The sequence below is a fragment of the Chelonoidis abingdonii genome, chromosome 22, assembly GCF_003597395.2.
Source record: "Chelonoidis abingdonii isolate Lonesome George chromosome 22, CheloAbing_2.0, whole genome shotgun sequence".
NCBI lineage: Eukaryota > Metazoa > Chordata > Testudines > Testudinidae > Chelonoidis > Chelonoidis abingdonii.
Genome location: NC_133790.1, coordinates 543610 through 562050, shown reverse-complemented (window position 1 = coordinate 562050; position 18441 = coordinate 543610). Strand labels below are relative to the sequence as shown.

Below are 18441 nucleotides of genomic sequence, written 5' to 3'. Positions count from 1 at the left end.
CTATCAAAAAGGCATCACTTGTGAGTATTATTAAGAGTGGATTCTGAATGGAAGGAACACCCACGCACATGATGTTGGGCTGTGTCCACCAATGCAGAGTCTCTTTGACTTTGGTCAACCTTGTTAGGCTGTGTTTGTGTAGTATGTAGATGGTTCTTAACCAGCCCTGAAGGCAGCACATATGAAGACATGCATGTCATACCACAAATGTGATTGCCACCATATGGCCTAACAATTGGAGGCAGCTTCATACGGATACACATGGACTGTTCAGTACTGAAGAGATGAGGTTAGTCATGGTAATAAAACTGTTCATTGGTAATAATGCTTTGGCTTCCAGGGAGTCAAGATGGGCCCCAACGAAGTCCAACTTCTGTACAGATTTAGAGTTTATTTTTGTACATTTATCTGTAAACCCAGTCTCAGAAAGAGGGCAAGTGTTCTGTGAGTAATGTCGAAGGCGTCTGCCTGAGTGGAAGCTGTTAGTAAACCATCGTCCAGATAGGGGAATATTATTACTCCTTGTTTGCAAAAGTGCGCTGCTACAACAGCATGGATTTTGGAGAAAGCTCACAGTGCTGTCAAGAGATCAAAAGGCAAGATCTTGTATTGGTAATGATCTGTTTCCAGAGTAAATCTGAGAAATCTCTTGTGAATGGGATGTATGGTTATGTGGAAATAGACATCTTAGAGATTGAGGGCTGAGAACCAGTCCCCTTGTTCCAGGGCTGGTATTATTGCTAGTGTGACTATCCTGAACCATTGGACCCTTACAAATTTGTTGAGCTTTCTGAGATCTAGACTAGATCTCTGTCCTCTGTGTTTTTTTGGGGTCAAGAATTAGAGGAGTAAACCCCTACTCTCTGTGTTCTACCTGTTCCATGGCACCAGATGTAGAAGGTGGTTACTTCTTGCTGTAGAAGGTGACCATGAGAGAGGTCCCTGAAAAGGGATGGAGAGGGATTAAACTGCAGAGTTCCTGATGAATAGGCCTTGCAGCCAACCAGGTCCAGCCATTTCCACTCTTTGTCATATAGAGTGGATCTATATGGATGCTGTCTACTGCACTGGTTGACCACGTTTGGTACGGGGTGGGAGTCCATTTGAATACTTTTTAACTGGCCCTCTTGCAGGGGTGTGGCATAGTTGCTGGGGGCTGCCATATGTTTTTGGCTGGTTCCATGAGCATACTGTTTATTGGGAGTGCTATTTTTGAAGCCAAGGAGGTTTACAGACTGTCTAGCAGCTTATGTTGGGATTCTGGGACTTCCTTCAGAGGAATCTCTAGGCAGTCTGCCACTCTTTTGAAGAGTTTCTGAAATTGTTTGAAGTCATCCATGGCTGTGCGTGGTGGACGCATCATGGCCTCGTCAGGGGAAAAGGAGGAATTTTTGGCAAGTGGTTTAGTGTCCTGTTCCAGGGTCTCCTCCAGTTCTTCAAAGGTCTTCTCGGGAGGTCTGAGGTAGTGGTGGTGATCTAATCCCTTCCCTGTATGGACAGGGGGGGCCTGCTGTATTGCCTCCTACATACACCCCAATAACACCACTGTGTGGGGAAAGGTACAGGTGAAGGCATCCATGGGTGACTGTACCATGGCTGCACGTCATGTCTGTGGTAAGGTCTTGATCGCATGAGTCCTAGGGTTGCCATTGGTCAGATGGGAGAAGAGCGGTATAGTGAGAAAACACACCCCTTCTCATTATCTTCCTCCACAATGGAAAACGGAGGGGCCAGCAATGAAGAAGGATGGTCTGGTACCATGCATACCAGGGACACAGTGCCAAAAAGTAGGGATTCTGGCATCCGTGATATCATTAAGGTTTTATGCTGTAGGAAGTGGCGCAGTATCGATGGTTCCAGTGCTAAAGTGGAGTGGTGCTGATGGTTCCAGCACCAAAGTGGCACGGTGCCAATGGTTCCATTGTAGTTGCAACCGTCGGTGTTGATATATGGGCTGGAGCAGGTGGTGGCAGCATACCCTGTGTGAGTGTCTCAGTGTCGTGTCATTAGGTGGTTCTATTGGTAATGCGATGGACGAGATAAGCTTTTGCTTGCCTCTCAACTCCGAACCTGCTCACTCGGGGTTGGCAGATGCTACAGTGTGGGCAGTGCCGGATTATCCTGGTGCCTCGTACATACTCAGCCGCAGTGCTGTCAGTACCAAAGATAGAGAACAAATTGGGGATCATTCCTTTTTTGGCAGCTCTTTGGGATGAGAAGTTGCTGCTCTTTTCCTCATAGCCTTTTTGGAAGAATGAGCCTCTCTCTGTGAAGAGGGAGAAGTCTCTGGAAATGGTTGTCCAGAGGAGGTCTCTGCTGGTTTAGACTGGATACCAGTCACAGAGACTTCTCCATAAGGATAAGTTTAAGAAGCAGGTTTCCGTCCCTCCTGGCGCAAGCCTTTAAGAGCCCAAGCAGCGGATGCACTCAGAATGACCGTCCAATACCAGGATTGCCTCCTGGAATGAAAGGTAGCGCCTGAAGCCCAGTGAACTGGGCATGACTTCGAACAATGGTGGTTCACCCTGAGGATAAAAACTAACTATTCTCAGGGGTAAGAAAAATGAATGAAGAAAAACAAATTTTTTAATAGTAAACGGGGAAGAAAAAGGGTAAGTAATCTAACTAGTATGCAAAAACTACTCTAAAAGACTATTTTTTAAACACTAAATAAACTAATGCTTTTAAGACTGCTGGGAGCTCTGTCTTAAGCCAAAGACAGTTGAGAAGGAACTAAGGGGGTTGAATTGCGCGTGTCGGATGAGGCATTGATGGCACCATTCAATGGAGACAGTGGATGTGCAACCCACATAGGTACTGCTGCTGAAATTCTCCAATCAAAGTACAGGAACGCACCATCACTGGAAGTGGAGCATCCACAGGAACACACCTCGAAGAAGAATAGTAAGGTTCTCTCTCTCTTTCCCATCCTCCATATATAATCATGGATATGTTTCTTCCTAGCAGACAACAATGGACTGGATAACTGATCAGGAAAACCGTTCAGAAAAGAGCCTCTGAAATGAAGACTAATTTAAAATGAAAGCCTGTAAGTCTCTCTGAAAACGAATGCAATTACATTATGATGTGTCACATTACAGGCTTGCATTATTTGGTCATTTCTTCTTCCAACCTATTTGGACTACCTCAGGTATATAATTATCATCTCACTCTCTACAAGCAGTATAGTGTCCTCCCTTCAAAAAGCACATCTGCTTTCACATACAGGACTTCTAAGGTAAGAAAATGAATTCCAGAACACTTGAATCTCACAGATGCTTCATGAGTCAAGTACTAGAAATTTTGAACTAGTCTTTTAAAGTCTCCAAGTAGCCTACAATTACTATAATACCTTACCTGACTTCATGTTCTTTGTCCTTCTCTTCCTCCATTGGACATTATGAAGAGATCTTAGCACTGAAAAGTGTTCTAGTCTATCCGATATATTCCATGTTAAGCATTGCAAGTTTATACTCTGTGCCCAAAACATTCAACAAGAGCAGTAGCATGGATTCCACAGACCTAACCAGGTGCACATAATTTTTCATGTCTTTAATCTAGGTATGTGATACTTTTGGCAAATTGCCGGTACTGTTCTCTGGGTCTCGTGCTTTCTCTTCTCTGGGGTAGGTTCAGGGCGCTATTGCTTGCCTCTGAACCAGTTCTTAATCACTCCCCTAGTGTCCTTGGAGGAGGGGAGTGGAGAGGGAGGGACCTGGGCCCGCCCTCTACTCCAGGTCCCAACCCAGGGGCCCTGGGGTTGTGGTGAACCACTTGACTAGCGGTTTCTTCCCCTGGGTTACTTCCCTCTCATACCCGTCAGCTTGTGAAGGGCTTCTCGCCTCTCTTCTATACAAGCCTGGTGCCCCTTACCTAGGGTTTCTGTTGGGCTTCCCAATCCACCGCAGCACTCCTCCAAACCTTCTATTTCTCTCTGGACAAACTCTTCTCTTCTGCACTCTGCTCCAATCCAACCTTTCTCCTTCAACTACCACCCCCTGTCTGACTGCAGCAGGGGTTTATATCCCATGACTGGAGTCAGGTGCTCTAACTGGAGTCAGGTGCTCTAATTGGCCACAGCTGTTCTAGTTAATCTAAAGCAAACCTTCCTCCCTTGGCAGGGAATAAGGCCCCCTGCTAACACTCTTATGCCGCCCTCTGGCCATGCTGTATCACATACTGAACAACAAAGCTGCTTCACTTAAATCTCAGGGAATTAGGTATGTAAAGTTCATCATGAGCATCTTCAAAGTAAAGGTTATTAAAACTAAAATCCCCTGAACTGCTGCATCAGTCAATTGAACCACCCATATTTCTTATTAGATTTGCCATCAGACCTGGGGGAAGCTTCTCCATTCCAGGTCTCTGGTGGAGGAACGCAGAAAAAGCAGTGCTGTCCTATCATATTGGCCAGAAAATGTATTAACAGCCTAGACCAGGGGTCTCAAACATGCAGCCTGCGGGGCTCCTGCGTCTAGCCCGCCAAGCTCCCCGTGTCCCCCACCCTCTGCCTACCCATGGGATTGCCCCCTGTGGCGCTGCAAGCCCCGCGCTGCTCTCTGAAGCAGTTGAGAGCACGCCCCTTCGGTCCAGGGCAGGAGGGGGAAGGAGGCAAAAAGCTCCTGCATTGCCTCCTTCCAGGCACCGCCCCCCGCAGCTCCCATTGGCTGGGAACAGGGAACTGTGACCAATGGGAGCTTCATGGGAGGTATCTGGAGAAGCGGCAAAAGCAGCAGACGCACAGAACTCTGAGCCCCTCCCTCTCCCCCAGGGTCTGCAGGGACACAGTTCTAGCTGCTTCCTGGAACAGAGCAGCGCGGGGCCAGGGCAGGCAGGCAAGGAGCCTGCCCTGGCCCTGGTGCACACTGCTGCCATCTCGGAGCTGCTCTAGGTAAGTGGCGCCGGGCTGGAGCTCACACCCTGAACCCCTTCTGCACCCCAACTCCCTGCCCTGAGCCACCTGCTGCACCCTGCACGCCGACCCTGTGCCGCACCCCTCACCCTCTTGCACCCCACACACCAACTCCCTGCCCTGAGCCCCCACCACACCCTGAACCCTTTCTGCACCCCCTGAGGCGGCATTGGGGTGGGGACTTTGGGGAAGGGGTGGGAAGAAGCGGGGCCTAAAGGAAAGGGTGGAGTGGGGGCGGGGCCAGAGGCAGCGAGGGGTGTGTGTCAGTGATGCCGCCTTTGGGTCAATGCACTAGTCCTTGTGTGGCCCTCGTGGTCATTTGAGTTTGAGACCCCTGGCCTAGACAGAGCTGTGCTTTCAGGTAGGATGTCATTTCCAAAGCAAAGATTCACAATACCCATAAAAGGAAAACGTTTATAATGTTTAACTGTCCAAGAACACTGACTCCTTTTAATTTCTTTTAATTAAAGTAGATTAAAAATCAGACTCAGATTTACAAATGCTCTTCAGAGCCATTAAATACACCCTCTAAATATTGAATATAGGAATTAATTATTCTGACCTATTTCTGATAGGTACCAGTACTGCCTCAGAATACAGATAAAGTTCATATCTTAGCCACAATGTTAGTTATATGCCTTCTGTCATTACTCAGTCTGTCTGGATTGTTTTCACCCGAACTGAACAGAATTTTGCCAGAGATGCTCTAGTTTGGCAAATCAAAAGCCCAGACAATATACTTAACTTTTAATGCAATTAATTCTACCACATCCTGCAATTCACAAAAGTAACTTGCCTTTAAAAGTAGCCCAAGGGCCAATTAATCTTCCTGTTGCTCTGGAGAAATGATCATTTCATTGAGTTCCTGTTCATTCTAGCTAGGAATCTCTCATAAGCTAGGAAACACCTTTCAGTTCTATAAACAACATGGAGTGCAAAGGTTCGATTTTTACAAACACATTTTCTTCTTGCAAGGGAATCAATCTACCCAGTTTGCTACAGAAAGGGGGAATTCTTCAGCTGGTGACATTTCACAAGTGATGTAGATAGCATTCAAGATGTTTCCCCTGCAATGTTTCTAAGCAATATGCCACAGAAACATGATTACTGGTAAATAAAAAAAAAAAAGGTCACTGAAAAATCTCATTGTTTGAATAGACTCAGTAGAGATTTCCTATAGAATGCATTCACTTTTCACCTGGGCTCAATTCATTAACTCAGAGCCACAGGGAATAAGCAGAGTGCTCTCAACCTAGACAAGAGGGATGTTCATACCCCACAAGAAGTGGCACTCTGCACAGAAGAGGGCTAACACTTGAACAGCAGTTTAGGACTGCCTACCATTGACATCAGTGTAAGGGGAAACCCAGACAGAGCTTTGCCTTTCCTCAAGTATTACATTTTTAAACTGAAAACAGTATTTCAGAAGGTAGGAAATCTGTTATAAACTGTCATACATGTCTTAAAAATTTTTACAGAACATTCAAACAAAGCATTCTACAATCGGTCCAGACTTGGTTAAAATGATAATGCTTATGGTGAAAGCAAAATAATGCACAATATGGTAAGATTTGCCTGAATCAACTGGAAGCAGATTTTCTTCTTTCCTACAGAGAGGTTGAAGTACTTATGTACAGGTGAGTTTGGTATTAAAGCTACATGAACAAGCCTTATCGGTGTCAGATGTATCTGACACTTTAGCACTCAGTAAACATACATGATTTTAGCACATCAATAACAGAGAAGTTTTGCCGCTCAGGCATACATTCTTATTAATGATTTAATGAATCCTCCATAGGAGCTATATCTGACATGGCCAGTCAGTGATTAACAGACATAAATGAAGCTGCTGGGTGCATTTCTTATACTGTATTTGCCAGGATGGGCAGGGATGCTGTCCTAGGGTACGGCTACACTCGAAACTTCAAAGTGCCGCTGTGGCAGCACTTTGAAGTGCGAGTGTGGTCGCAGCACCTGCGGTGGGAGAGAGCTCTCCCAGCGCTGCACGTACTCCACCTCCTCATGGGGATTAGTTGCGCTGCGGCACTGTTTACACTTGCGCTTTACAGAGCTGTATCTTGCAGCGCTCAGGGGCTTGCAGCGCTCAGGGGGTGTGTTTTTTTTTTTTTACACACCTGAGCGAGAAAGTTGCAGCGCTGTAAAGCGCCAGTGTAGCCATGGCCCTAGTCTCTGTTTGCCAGAAGCTGAGAATGAGCGACAGGGAATGGATCACCAGACGATTACCTGTTCATTCCCTCTAGGGCACCTGGCATTGGCCACTGTCGGAAGACAGGATACTGAGCTAGATGGACCTTTAGTCTGACCCAATAAGGCCGTTTTTGTGTTATATTCTTACGTATTCAGCAGCCTCTGACACTTACTACATTTATCATAGTAGTCCCTCCATCACAAACAAGAGACAAGTTTTCGAGCTTACACAGAGCTTTTCTTCAGGTCTAGGAAATGTACTCGGAATGTCACAGCTAAATACACGGTGGAACACATAGTTTAGCATAAGTAGTTAACACATATTTCAAGGGCCCATTAAAGGTCCAGTGGCCCACTGAATGGACACACCCAATTTATGGTTTACTACAAAAATCTACAACCCACTGATAATCCCCCCCCCACCTCCTTTCCTCACTGTGACTGGTTGTAAATGGGCCACTTCACCTTGAATGATTCTTTGAAATAAGTGTTAATACTTTTGCTATCTATTTCTTCTTCTATTTACGTGTGACACCCGGAGGTGAGGTCTACGCTACTGACCTATATTGGTATAACTACTTCACTCAGGAGTGTGAAAAATCAACACCCCTGAGTGAGGTAGTAATACTCATCTAACCCTGGCATAGACATTAAGCTTCTCCCATTGACGTAGCTACCAGCTCTCAGAAAGGTGTATTAACTATGCCAACAGGAGAAGCTCTCCCATCAGCATAAGAGTGTCTTCACTGAAGTGTGACAGCAATGCATATGTGCCGGTGCAGCTGTAGTGCGTATGTGAAGACAAGTTTCCCAGACAAGCTCTGTGTAGGCTCAAAGGCTTGTCTCTCTCACCAACAGAAGTTGGTGGTCTCACCAATTATAGTGTCAGTCTGTGAAGCTGCTCATTCATAGAATATCAGGGTTGGAAGGGACCTCAGGAGGTCATCTAGTCCAACCCCCTGCTCAAAGCAGGACCAATTCCCAACTAAATCATCCCAGCCAGGGCTTCGTCAAGCCTGACCTTAAAAACCTCTAAGGAAGGAGATTCCAACAATTCCCCAGGTAACCCATTCCAGTGCTTCACCACTCTCCTAGTGAAATAGTGTTTCCTAATATCCAACCCAAACCTCCCCCACTGCAACTTGAGACCATTACTCCTTGTTCTGTCATCTGCTACCACTGAGAACAGTCTAGATCCATCCTCTTTGGAACCCTCTTTCAGGTAGTTGAAAGCAGCTATAAAATCCCCCCTCATTCTTCTCTTCTGCAGACTAAACAATCCCAGTTCCCTCAGTCTCTCCTCATAAGTCATGTGCTCCTGTCCCCTAATCATTTTTGTTGCCTTCCGCTGGACTCTTTCCAATTTTTCCACATCCTTCTTGTAGTGTGGGGCCCAAAACTGGACACAGTACTCATCCCTCGATCTGTTGGCAATGCCCCTACTTATACAGCCCAAAATGCCATTAGCCTTCTTGGCAACAAAGGCACACTGTTGACTCATATCCAGCTTCTCGTCCACTGTAATCCCTAGGTCCTTTTCTGCAGAACTGCTGCCTAGCCATTCAGTCCCTAGTCTGTAGCAGTGCAAGGGATCCTTCCATCCTAAGTGCACTTGTCCTTGTTGAAACTCATCAGATTTCTTTTGGCCTAATCCTCTAATTCAGTGGTCCCCAACATGCTGCCCACGGGCCCCATGGCACCTGCCGGAACATCTACGTGCCCCTGTGTACTGGCCAGCAGACAAGCATCCACCAAAATGCTGCCAAAAAGTGGCTTTATCAAGAGGCGTTGCCGCCAAAATGCAGCTAATTTTCGGCAGCATTTTGGTGGCGATGCCTCTTGACGTTGCCGTTTCTCGGCAGCATTTTGGCAAATGCTTGTCCGCCGGCCATGATCCTCGGTGGCTCATCGTCCGGTGCCCACTACCCGGAAAAGTTGGGGACCACTGCTATAATTTGTCCAGGTCCCTTTGTATCCTATTCCTACCCTCCAGCGTATCTACCACTCCTCCCAGTTTAGTGTCGTCTACAAACGTGCTGAGGGTGCAGTCCACACCGTCCTCCAGATCATTAATGAAGATATTGAACAAACCCAGCCCCGGGACTGACCCTTGGGGCGCTCTGCTTGATACCGACTGCCAACGAGCCATTGATCACTATCCTTTGAGCCAGATCTAGCCAGCTTTCTATCCACCTTATAGTCCATTCATCCAGCCCATACGTCTTTAACTTGCCAGCAAGAATACTGTGGGAGACAGTATCAAAAGCTTTGCTAAAGTCAAGGAATAACACATCCACTGTTTTCCCCTCACCCACAGACCCAGTTATCTCATTATAGAAGACAATTAGGTTAGTCAGGCATGACTTGCCCTTGGTGAATCCTTCAATGGCATCTCTCTTAAAAACCCATTTTTGTGAACAAGATAGTCAGTTTCAGGAGAAATAACCCCCCTTCCCACTTCCAGGTGACTGCTGTAAGTCTCTAGGATGGCACTACTGGCCTACCAGGTGGGCTTGGAGTAGAGAGTACAAGCGCCCAGCGGTGACAATCGTTAGATAGGATCTAACAATGAGGCCCTATGGGAAATAGATTGTCTTCTTCATGGGGTATTTCTAAATGAGCCACTTGCCAACACCACTAGGACAGCACATGGTGCAAGATTCCCAGGATGCCATGCCTCACATAATCCTTGAGTAAGGCAGAATAGATCTAGTCACTGTCCCCTTCCTTACAGTTCTGTTTACACTATTTACCCTGAAACATCTAACATTAATTGCTTGATTACACAGAGTTTGAATCTTTCTAACTTTATGAACATACAAATAGTCTATGAGCAGAAGCTTACTTCAATCCTTTTTATATATTTATTTGCTGTGTGCAAAATGCCTGGATTCAAAGTGATAGCTACACCTTAGGATCAGAAAAAAGGATGCTTACCCTCAGTCTATTTACAGGACTATCCATGCACTAATGCAGCTGGTAAATTGCATGCTCTGTTAAACCACTCCTATGGTACTTAGCCAGGCAACTGAAAGGGCCAGGGATGGCTCCAGGCCCCCGCACGCCAAGTGAGTGCTTGGGGCGGCAAGCCGTGGGGGGCGCTCTGCCAGTGCCGCGAGGGCGACAAGCAGGCTGCCTTTGGCAGCTTGCCTGTGGAGGATCCGCTGGTCCTGCGACTTCGTGCTTGGGGTGGCAAAATCCCTAGAGCCACCCCTGGAAAGAGAACAGCCTGGGCAAAGTATATACCCCTTCAAAATCTCTAGACAAAACATGGCACAAAGGTGGAAAGTGCAAATCTAATAAATGATTTGGTAAATTTAAGGAAATATGCTCAGTTTGCTCATTTACAAATGTTTGCAGTTCCTGGTTTTGTAACATAATATCTGTTTAATAAGCAAGAGACAGGCAAGTCATTTCATTATCCGAACTGACCTACACCTAAATGTAGCTGGAGGCTACAGAAATGCTAGCTACTGTATCTTCTCCTTAGCTTTGTTAAAATGATATTGATCTACTCAGTAAGAGTGGTACTACTGTGCTATCTGTTAGTGTTTTGCCTGATTTATTTTCTTGAAACTGCTCGATAAAGCACATGATCCTAACACTACAAAAGCATTAAGGCAAGTCCAGCAGAAAGCCTGGCTGTGCTCATGTGAGCACTCTGGCAACAGTGACTAAATAAACCAAATCTCTGCTAGGATTTTTATTGGTATTGTACTACAATTGAATACAATATGAAAATAGTTTCCATCACAACAGAAGGAATTATTTTTACCCAGACTATCAACTCAATCAGATTAATAAAATGTGACAGCCAAGGCTGAATTAAAAAATCTCCTACACGTTCTACAGAATCAAATTTGGTTGCTTGAAGTATCATAATGTGGGATTATGAACTAGACATTAGCGCAAAGAATAAATATAGCTTCTGGTATTGTGATTTAAGCATTACCAGGGTGAGCCAATATGGTGGAATGAATCCTGACACTTGAAAAAGAATCTTCTAGAGTCCAAAAGTCCAGTCAGCTGCCAAGAATAATACTTCAGTGGTTCAGTCAATACTTCTGTATGCATGGCCTAGAGGGCTTTGCACAGCCATAACCACAGGAGTATGTATGTTCGGTGGAATAGTAAAAACAGATATTTATTAATGTACAGTTTGTAGACATCTTAAAAACAATTTGAGGGAGGAAGATGGAGACGCAAGCTTGATAAATGGACAGATGCCTCCAACAAGCTTACATTCCCTCAGTTATTTCTACGTAACAGTTTTTTATCTGAGACAGCAGTGGTTGGAAATATTAAAAGAACATCTCTGGGCTTCAGAATGGAGAGAAGAGACGAGGTGTCAGAGATATGGAAGCTAACCCATTACCCTGAGCTGCAGTGCGAATATGAACTCCAATCAGGCTATTCTGAAGCACTATTCATTTCAGTGTCTAGTAACACTCAAAGCAAGAGACCCTCTCATGCATTTCACATGTGATTTCCATTTCTGCCCTGATATAAAACACATCATGCTATAAAGAGAGGCAGCCCTGCTGGTTCAAGCAGGTTTTTCCAAAGAAATATAATAGCCCACAGCTGCCAGAAGCAGAGGGTCATTGCTGGAAAGGGGCACAGTACATTCGGTTTGCTAGATTTTCCTTTAAAGAATGTAAATAAAACAAACTGCCAAATGTGTTTTTAAAAAACGTCCTGCTATGCGGCAAACCACTAGGGTCACTGCATAATTATCACAAATGAGTCTCAACAACACAGACAACTTGCTAACTGCATTCACAGCACACTCCTGGAGAGATCATTCCCTCATCTCACACACTATTTCTGTGGCCAATGGCGATTTATTTTTACGTAACTACTAAGCGAGCTTTGTAGACTCTGCTTCCAACACAGGAGCCATATTAGGAAACAGATGGAAAAGAGAAATTTACTATTTATGATCCATACGCCAAACACAGTCAGACACACACAAAGGCACAATCACTGTGGCACACAGAGGTGGAATCACAGTGGCGAATGCACACAGAGCAGCACTCATACAAGCACACTGGTCAGCACACACTCAAGGCCTTAGAGGAAGAGGAAAGCAATTTGTGCAGAGCAAATAACAGAGCTGACCTATGCACCAACACAGGCACATGCACACAGGCTGAGGCAGCTCCACCTCTTGCATCCTTGCGACCATCCCATCCCTGTTTTTGTGTGAATGTTCTGCTCGCCCCCCAGTGGGACCCCCGAGAAGCTGCCGTGGGCCTGCAAGCCTCATTAACCCCTTCAGGGCTAGGCCATTCCCAATACAATTTCAGCACCTTTTCCAACATAATGAAACAGTGGGAAGAGGTATGATAGGTTCTGGAGGCTTTTACCTTCCTCCAAAACCTGATTACACATCTCCAAAGGATTGGAGCTGGGAATGAATAAAAAAGGCATTATCCACCCACCCCTTGCGGTAATGAGCTTGTGCTTCCCTCCCCAGGGTTCAGTGCCCACTGCAAATCTACATGCCGGATCAGATTTCTGCTCCCCAGTACAGTCAGCTCCAAAGCCCCTTTTGGCACATTGTGTCAGGTTACAGCACAAGGGGGCTGCATCCAGGCCAGAACCAGAGCTACAAAGCTACTAGTCCACCTTTCTCCTCTTTGTGCCTCCTACCCGTGGGCCACGGCAGGGAACTGAGCTGAGAAATGACAAAGGAAGCGAAGAAAAATTAGTGCTCACTACTGCTGTCAGTCACAACCTAGCAGGATAACTTAGCCCCACACAGAACCCAGCATACTTTGGATGCTGTAAAATAATGTGAACGTGAAAACAGCAATAGAACACGTATGCTGCCCTAGCAAGGGCATGGAACTGCTCAATTCCCAGGTCACCTATAAAGGAGAAGAGGGTCCGGTCACTTCTACTCCCAGGATTTACCTGTGGGGGATGGGGAAGGGTTTGCTCAATTCTCACCATGGTCACCTGTAGAGGAGAGGGGCGCAGGATGCTCCCAGGATTTATCTGTGCGGGGCAACACTGAGCAGCTGATCCCACCTCCTCACCATCACTCACCTTCTTCCGGGGCTGCCATTTCATCATATTTGTAAAGCAGAAATGTTGAGCATCAAGATATTGGCTGGATGCTGGTGGTGGATGCAGGGAAGCTGCAGCTGCAAGTCATGCTGCCTCCGTCCTGGCCCTTTAAATCTTTGCCATATTCACTGGAGAAGGAAATCACAGAGCCAGAAAAGGGGGGAAGTCTCCAGTCTCTTGGTATTTAGCTCAAGAAAAACTGGTGGAAATGCCATAAAAACCTTGCCCATTAGGAAGTCTCAGAAGCAGCGGCTCCACCGCCTGAACAAGTCATTCTCCAGGGAGACCTGCAGCCTTGTGGGTCCCTGGGATAAGGATTCTCCTTCAGGGAAAAGCCTTCGTGAAGTAGGAGCTACAATTCTCTCTCCTGCAGGAAATTAGCACACACGCCCCCCCGCTGCCATCCAAGCCACTCTGCTAACAAAGATCAAACCAATGATTCCCTCACACGCAGCCTGGAAGAATTCCCAACTCCGGGATGCATTTCTGCTTCAGTCAATTTTCACGAAGTAAATTCCAAAGGTGTATCAGCAGAACATACTCCCACAGACCCTGCAGTGCAAGGAGTAGCCTTGGCTGGGTGCCCAACTCTGCCCACAAAACTGCCACAAGGACAAAGTTCCATACGGCTGGGGAAATCCAGCAAGAGCCCCAAACTCCACGGCTCAGCCTGCACTAATGACTTCCTTCCCTCTGTACATGCACAGCCTGCCCCGCTCCAGCTAACAAGGCAGGAGCCTCCTGGGTCTTAGTGCCTCCCACATCTCCCCTGCACAGCCAAACTTCCTCTGAGGGATTACACTCTAACACAAGCCTTTCATTTTAAAGGACCCCAGTGAAGGAAGTACGGACCAACGAGTTAAAGACACCCTTTCAAGCATCTGGACTGAAGCCTATATGACAAATTCTGGACTCATGAGACAGAGATGCCCCAGATCATGGTGTTTCAAAGTTTCTTTAACAAGGATTGGCAGAGGCACTACATGGACATGGAACAGATATTTTAAAAAATTTTTGCGCTTTTCCCTTTTCCAAATCTGAACTGTACAAATATCAACAAAAGCTCAAACACAAAGTTCTATACAGACATCTCACAATGAACAATAACAAAATTCCATTAAACCCAGAGCTTCCTGCCTGGCAGCCCTTAGCCCAGACACCAGTCAGAAAAGGAAAACCAACCAGGTAACAATCTGTAGCCCCTATGGTCAGCTCCCTACAGCTGGAGAAACTGCATTTCTTTGCTATTTCCTTAGGTGGCTTCTCATTTTGTCTGCTCCCATTTGAGAGTTCTCGCCGCAGGAGGAATATAGATGCAAGAAGCAGTATCCTATCATTTAAAGGCAGATTAATTCTGCTTTATTAACATTTTTACAGTGGGGAAAGAAAGGCAGTGCTGTAGGTAACAATCCTGAAGAGGCAGCTGTGGGGAAGGACTGCAGGCAAACAGGTCTCTCTTACTACTATTATTCAAATGAACACCTCCACACCAACATGCATCCCCCAAAACACAGGGCTGTAATGTAATCATCATATATTACACAGCACGTATGGAATTCTCCCTACTGCCTGCATCTGTAGGGCCCAAGCCTTCAACTGGGCAGCTCAATTTCTAGAAAATTACTAATTACAGTTGACTATTTCCAAATTCCTTTGAAGTTGATATGTGTTCATACTGTATTAATATTCAGAGACACATAGTTAGAGAGTGTTACTATCATATTAATTACAAGGTCAGAGTCCCTCTGACAAGCTATTTGCTCAGCGGTGGACTTGGTTGAAATCCTGCCCTTTGATGACATCATATGGACACAGCACTGTGAAATTCCCTTTTTCCCCTATCAGAAAAATTATAGAATTTTCTATTAAATCGTACTTTTCTTGGCATTTATTTTGCTGATTCAAATCAGAAGAAAAATCAGAGAAAGGGAGAAAGAAAGGGAACCTGACAGAAAAGAAATGGGAGAGCAAGAAGAGGTGCAGGGAAAGAGAATAACAAGAGCAGCAGACAATTCTCCACTGCACTGAACATTATCTTAGTCAATAATAATTAAACTAAGCTAAGTGTCTGAGTGGTGTTCGCCTACCTACCTGTCCGATATTCATGCTAATGTCCTTTCCCCTGGCTGGGGACCCCTAACCTCCACAGTGCCCACACCAAATCAGGCAGTTTCACATTTCACTGCAAACATTCAGCACAAAATTTCCAAGGTTTCTGATGCTTTTGGGCATAACTGGGTTAAATCTGTCATGAGCCCCTCCCCCTCCCCTCCCCCACCTCCTGGGTGCTACCATCAGCCTACAGTTGCTATGCCCATGAGTTCAGCTGGCACATTCTCCAAATGTGCTTTACTATTTAAACTAGAGCACAGGTGCCAACAACAGGTGGTCTCCTATACTCAGCAAAATACATGAGTCATTTCTTCTGAAAGCAGTCCTCTCCTCTGTCACAGAAATGCCATGCTGGAGCTACAGCAGGGGTCAGCAACCTTTCAGAAGTAGTGTGCTGAGTCTTCATTTATTCACTCTAATTTAACGTTTTGCATGCCAGTAATGCATGTTAACATTTTTAGACGGTCTCTTTCTATAAATCTATAATATGTAACTAAACTATTGTGGTATGTAAAGTAAATAAGGTTTTTAAAATGTTTAAGAAGCTTCATTTAAGATTAAATTAAAATCAGAGCCCCTGACCAGTGGCCAGGACCCATGTAGTGTGAGTGCCACTGAAAATCAGCTCACGTGCTGCCTTTGGCACGCATGCCATAGGTTGCCTACCTCTGAGCTACAGGCTTCTTTAGACAATGAAAAGCTCTGAACAGTTACATGGCAGAACAGGGACTGGAAAAAGGTTACACAGACTTCAGGAACTGGGGTTACCAAAACAACAGGTTGTGTTAAGGCGGGGTTGTCAAAATATATTCTGCATAAGAACCAACCAGCAGGCACCGTGCCTGCCATAGCAGGCAGCAACAGGACTAAGCTTGAAGACAAATGCACAGTAATCACGTCATGGTGCATTTGGGCCTTCTCAAGAGGGCCAGTAGCACAAAACAGATACATAACCTGGCTCTGCAGGAAAGTCTCACTTTTGCTTCTGCCTCCATTGCGTGAGAGGGGCTCATGCCTGGTGCATCACGGCAGGAAGGCAGAGAGCAGGTAAGACTACCGCGATGATGTAGAGGCAGACTGGGAGAATTTTCCAGGCCTTATGCCATGATCACAGAAATTTAGGGCTGGAAGGAATCTCCAGAAGCCATCAAATCCAGACCCCTGTGCGAGACAGGACAGATGAACCTTGCCCAACCCTGTTCTTAAAAGCCTCCAATTATGGAGATTCCACAACCTCCCTTGGAAGCCCCTTTTCCAGAGCTTAAGTGTCTTTAGAGTTAGAAAGATTTTTCCTAATCTTTAACCTAATCTCTCTTGCTGCTGATTAAGCCCTGGATTTCTTGTGCTACCCTCAGCGGATATGGAGAATACCTGAGTCCACTTTACAACAGCCCGGAACATAGCTGAAGATTTAACAGGTCCCCCCCTCCATCTTCTTTTCTCAAGACTAAACATGCCCAGTTTTTTTTAATGTTTCCTCACAGGTCAGGTTTTCTAAACCTTTGGTCATTTTTGTTGCTCTCCTCTGGACTCTCTCCAATTTGTCCACATCTTTCCCAAAGTGTGGCATCCAGAACTGCACCCACTACTCCAGTGGAGGCCTCACCAGTGCCAAGTAATGCAGGACAATTACCTCCTATATGTCTCACATCCAACATACCTGGTAATACACCCCAGAATATTAACCTTTTTCACATCAGCAGCAAATTGTTGACTCATATTCAATTTGTGATCCCCTATAACCCTCAGATTCTTCTCAGCAGTACTATCACTTAGCCAGTTATTCCCCACTTTGTAGTTATGCATTGGATTTTCCTTCTTATCTGAAATACTTTGCACTTGGTCTTTACTGAATGTCATCTTGCTGAATTCTTCAATATGCCAAAGTTGTTTTGAATTCTAATCCTGTCCTCCAAAGTCCTCACAACCCCTCCCAACTTGGTGTCCTCTGCAATTTTTATAACTATACTCTCCATTCCATTATCAAAGTCATTAATGAAAATATTGAATAATACTGAATTTAGGACTGACCCCTTTAGGACCCCACTAAATATGCCCTCTGAGTTTGACAGTAAACCACTGATGACTACTCTGAGTATAATCTTTCATCCAGATGTGTCACATTTACCTAGTTTGCTTATGAGAATGTCGTGTGGGACTGTCAAAAACCTTGCTAAAATCAAGATTTTATCCCCCATCCACTAAGCCAGTACCCTGTCAAACCAGGAAATTGGACTGATTTAGCATGATTTGTTCTTGACAAATCCATGTTGGTTATTCCTTATAACCTTATTATCTTCTATCTCAGGAGCGGGCAAACTTTTTGGACCGAGGGCCACATTGGAGTTGCAAAACTCTATGGAGGGCCGGGTAGGGAAGGCTGTACCTCCTCAAACAGCCTGGCCCTGCCCCCATCTGACCCCTCCCACTTTCTGCCCCTTGACTGCCCCCCTCAGGATCCCCGACCCATCCATCTCCCCCGGGCCTTGTCCCCTAACTGCCCTCTCCTGGGACCCGCTGCCCCTAATCGCCCCTGGACCCCACCCCCTATCCAACCCCCCAGACACGCCCTCCCCAGGACTCCCAGACTTATCTAACCCCCCCATCCCCTGACCACGGTCCAGAACCTCTGCCCCATTCAACCATCCTCTGCTCCCTGGTCTCCTGACTGCCCCCTGGGACCTCCCACCCCTTATCCAACCCCTCAGCCCCCTTAACATGCCACTCAGAGCAGCATGTCTGACCACTGCACCGCCCGGCCAGAGCCAGACACACTGCCACGCTGCTCGGCAGGAGCGCGCAATCCTGCTACCCAGAGCGCTGCCTGCGTGGCGGCGGAGGAGGGGAGACAGCAGGGGCGGGGGGCTAGCCTCCCCGGCTGGGAGCTCAACAGCTGGGTGGAATGGTCCAGCGGGCCATAGTTTGCCCACCTCTGCTCTAGCTGCTTACAAAATGATTGTTTAATAATTTGTTCCAGTATCTTTACAAGTATAAAAATTAGGCTGACTAGTGTATAAATTCCTTGGGTCATCTTTGTTCCCATTTTTGCTCCTCTCCAGTCCTCTGAGACTTCACCCATTCTTCATGAGTCCTCAAAGATAACTGCTAGCAGTTTCAAAATTGCTTCTGCTACT

At 46.1% G+C, this 18441-nt stretch overlaps 1 protein-coding gene across 3 annotated transcripts in view; it reads right to left on the bottom strand.

Annotated features, from left to right (window-relative positions):
• Nucleotides 1–18441, bottom strand: part of TTC28 (tetratricopeptide repeat domain 28) — a 484889-nt gene that overhangs the window by 324774 nt on the left and 141674 nt on the right. The window contains exon 1 of one of the 3 annotated variants that reach the window (XM_032769852.2): nucleotides 13175–13853. The exons of the other annotated variants lie outside the window; for them this stretch is intronic. Coding sequence (XP_032625743.1) covers nucleotides 13175–13201 — 27 coding nt within the window. The 5' untranslated portion in view covers nucleotides 13202–13853. Of the gene's footprint in view, nucleotides 1–13174; nucleotides 13854–18441 lie in introns of those variants that run through there. 3 annotated transcript variants of the gene reach the window in all.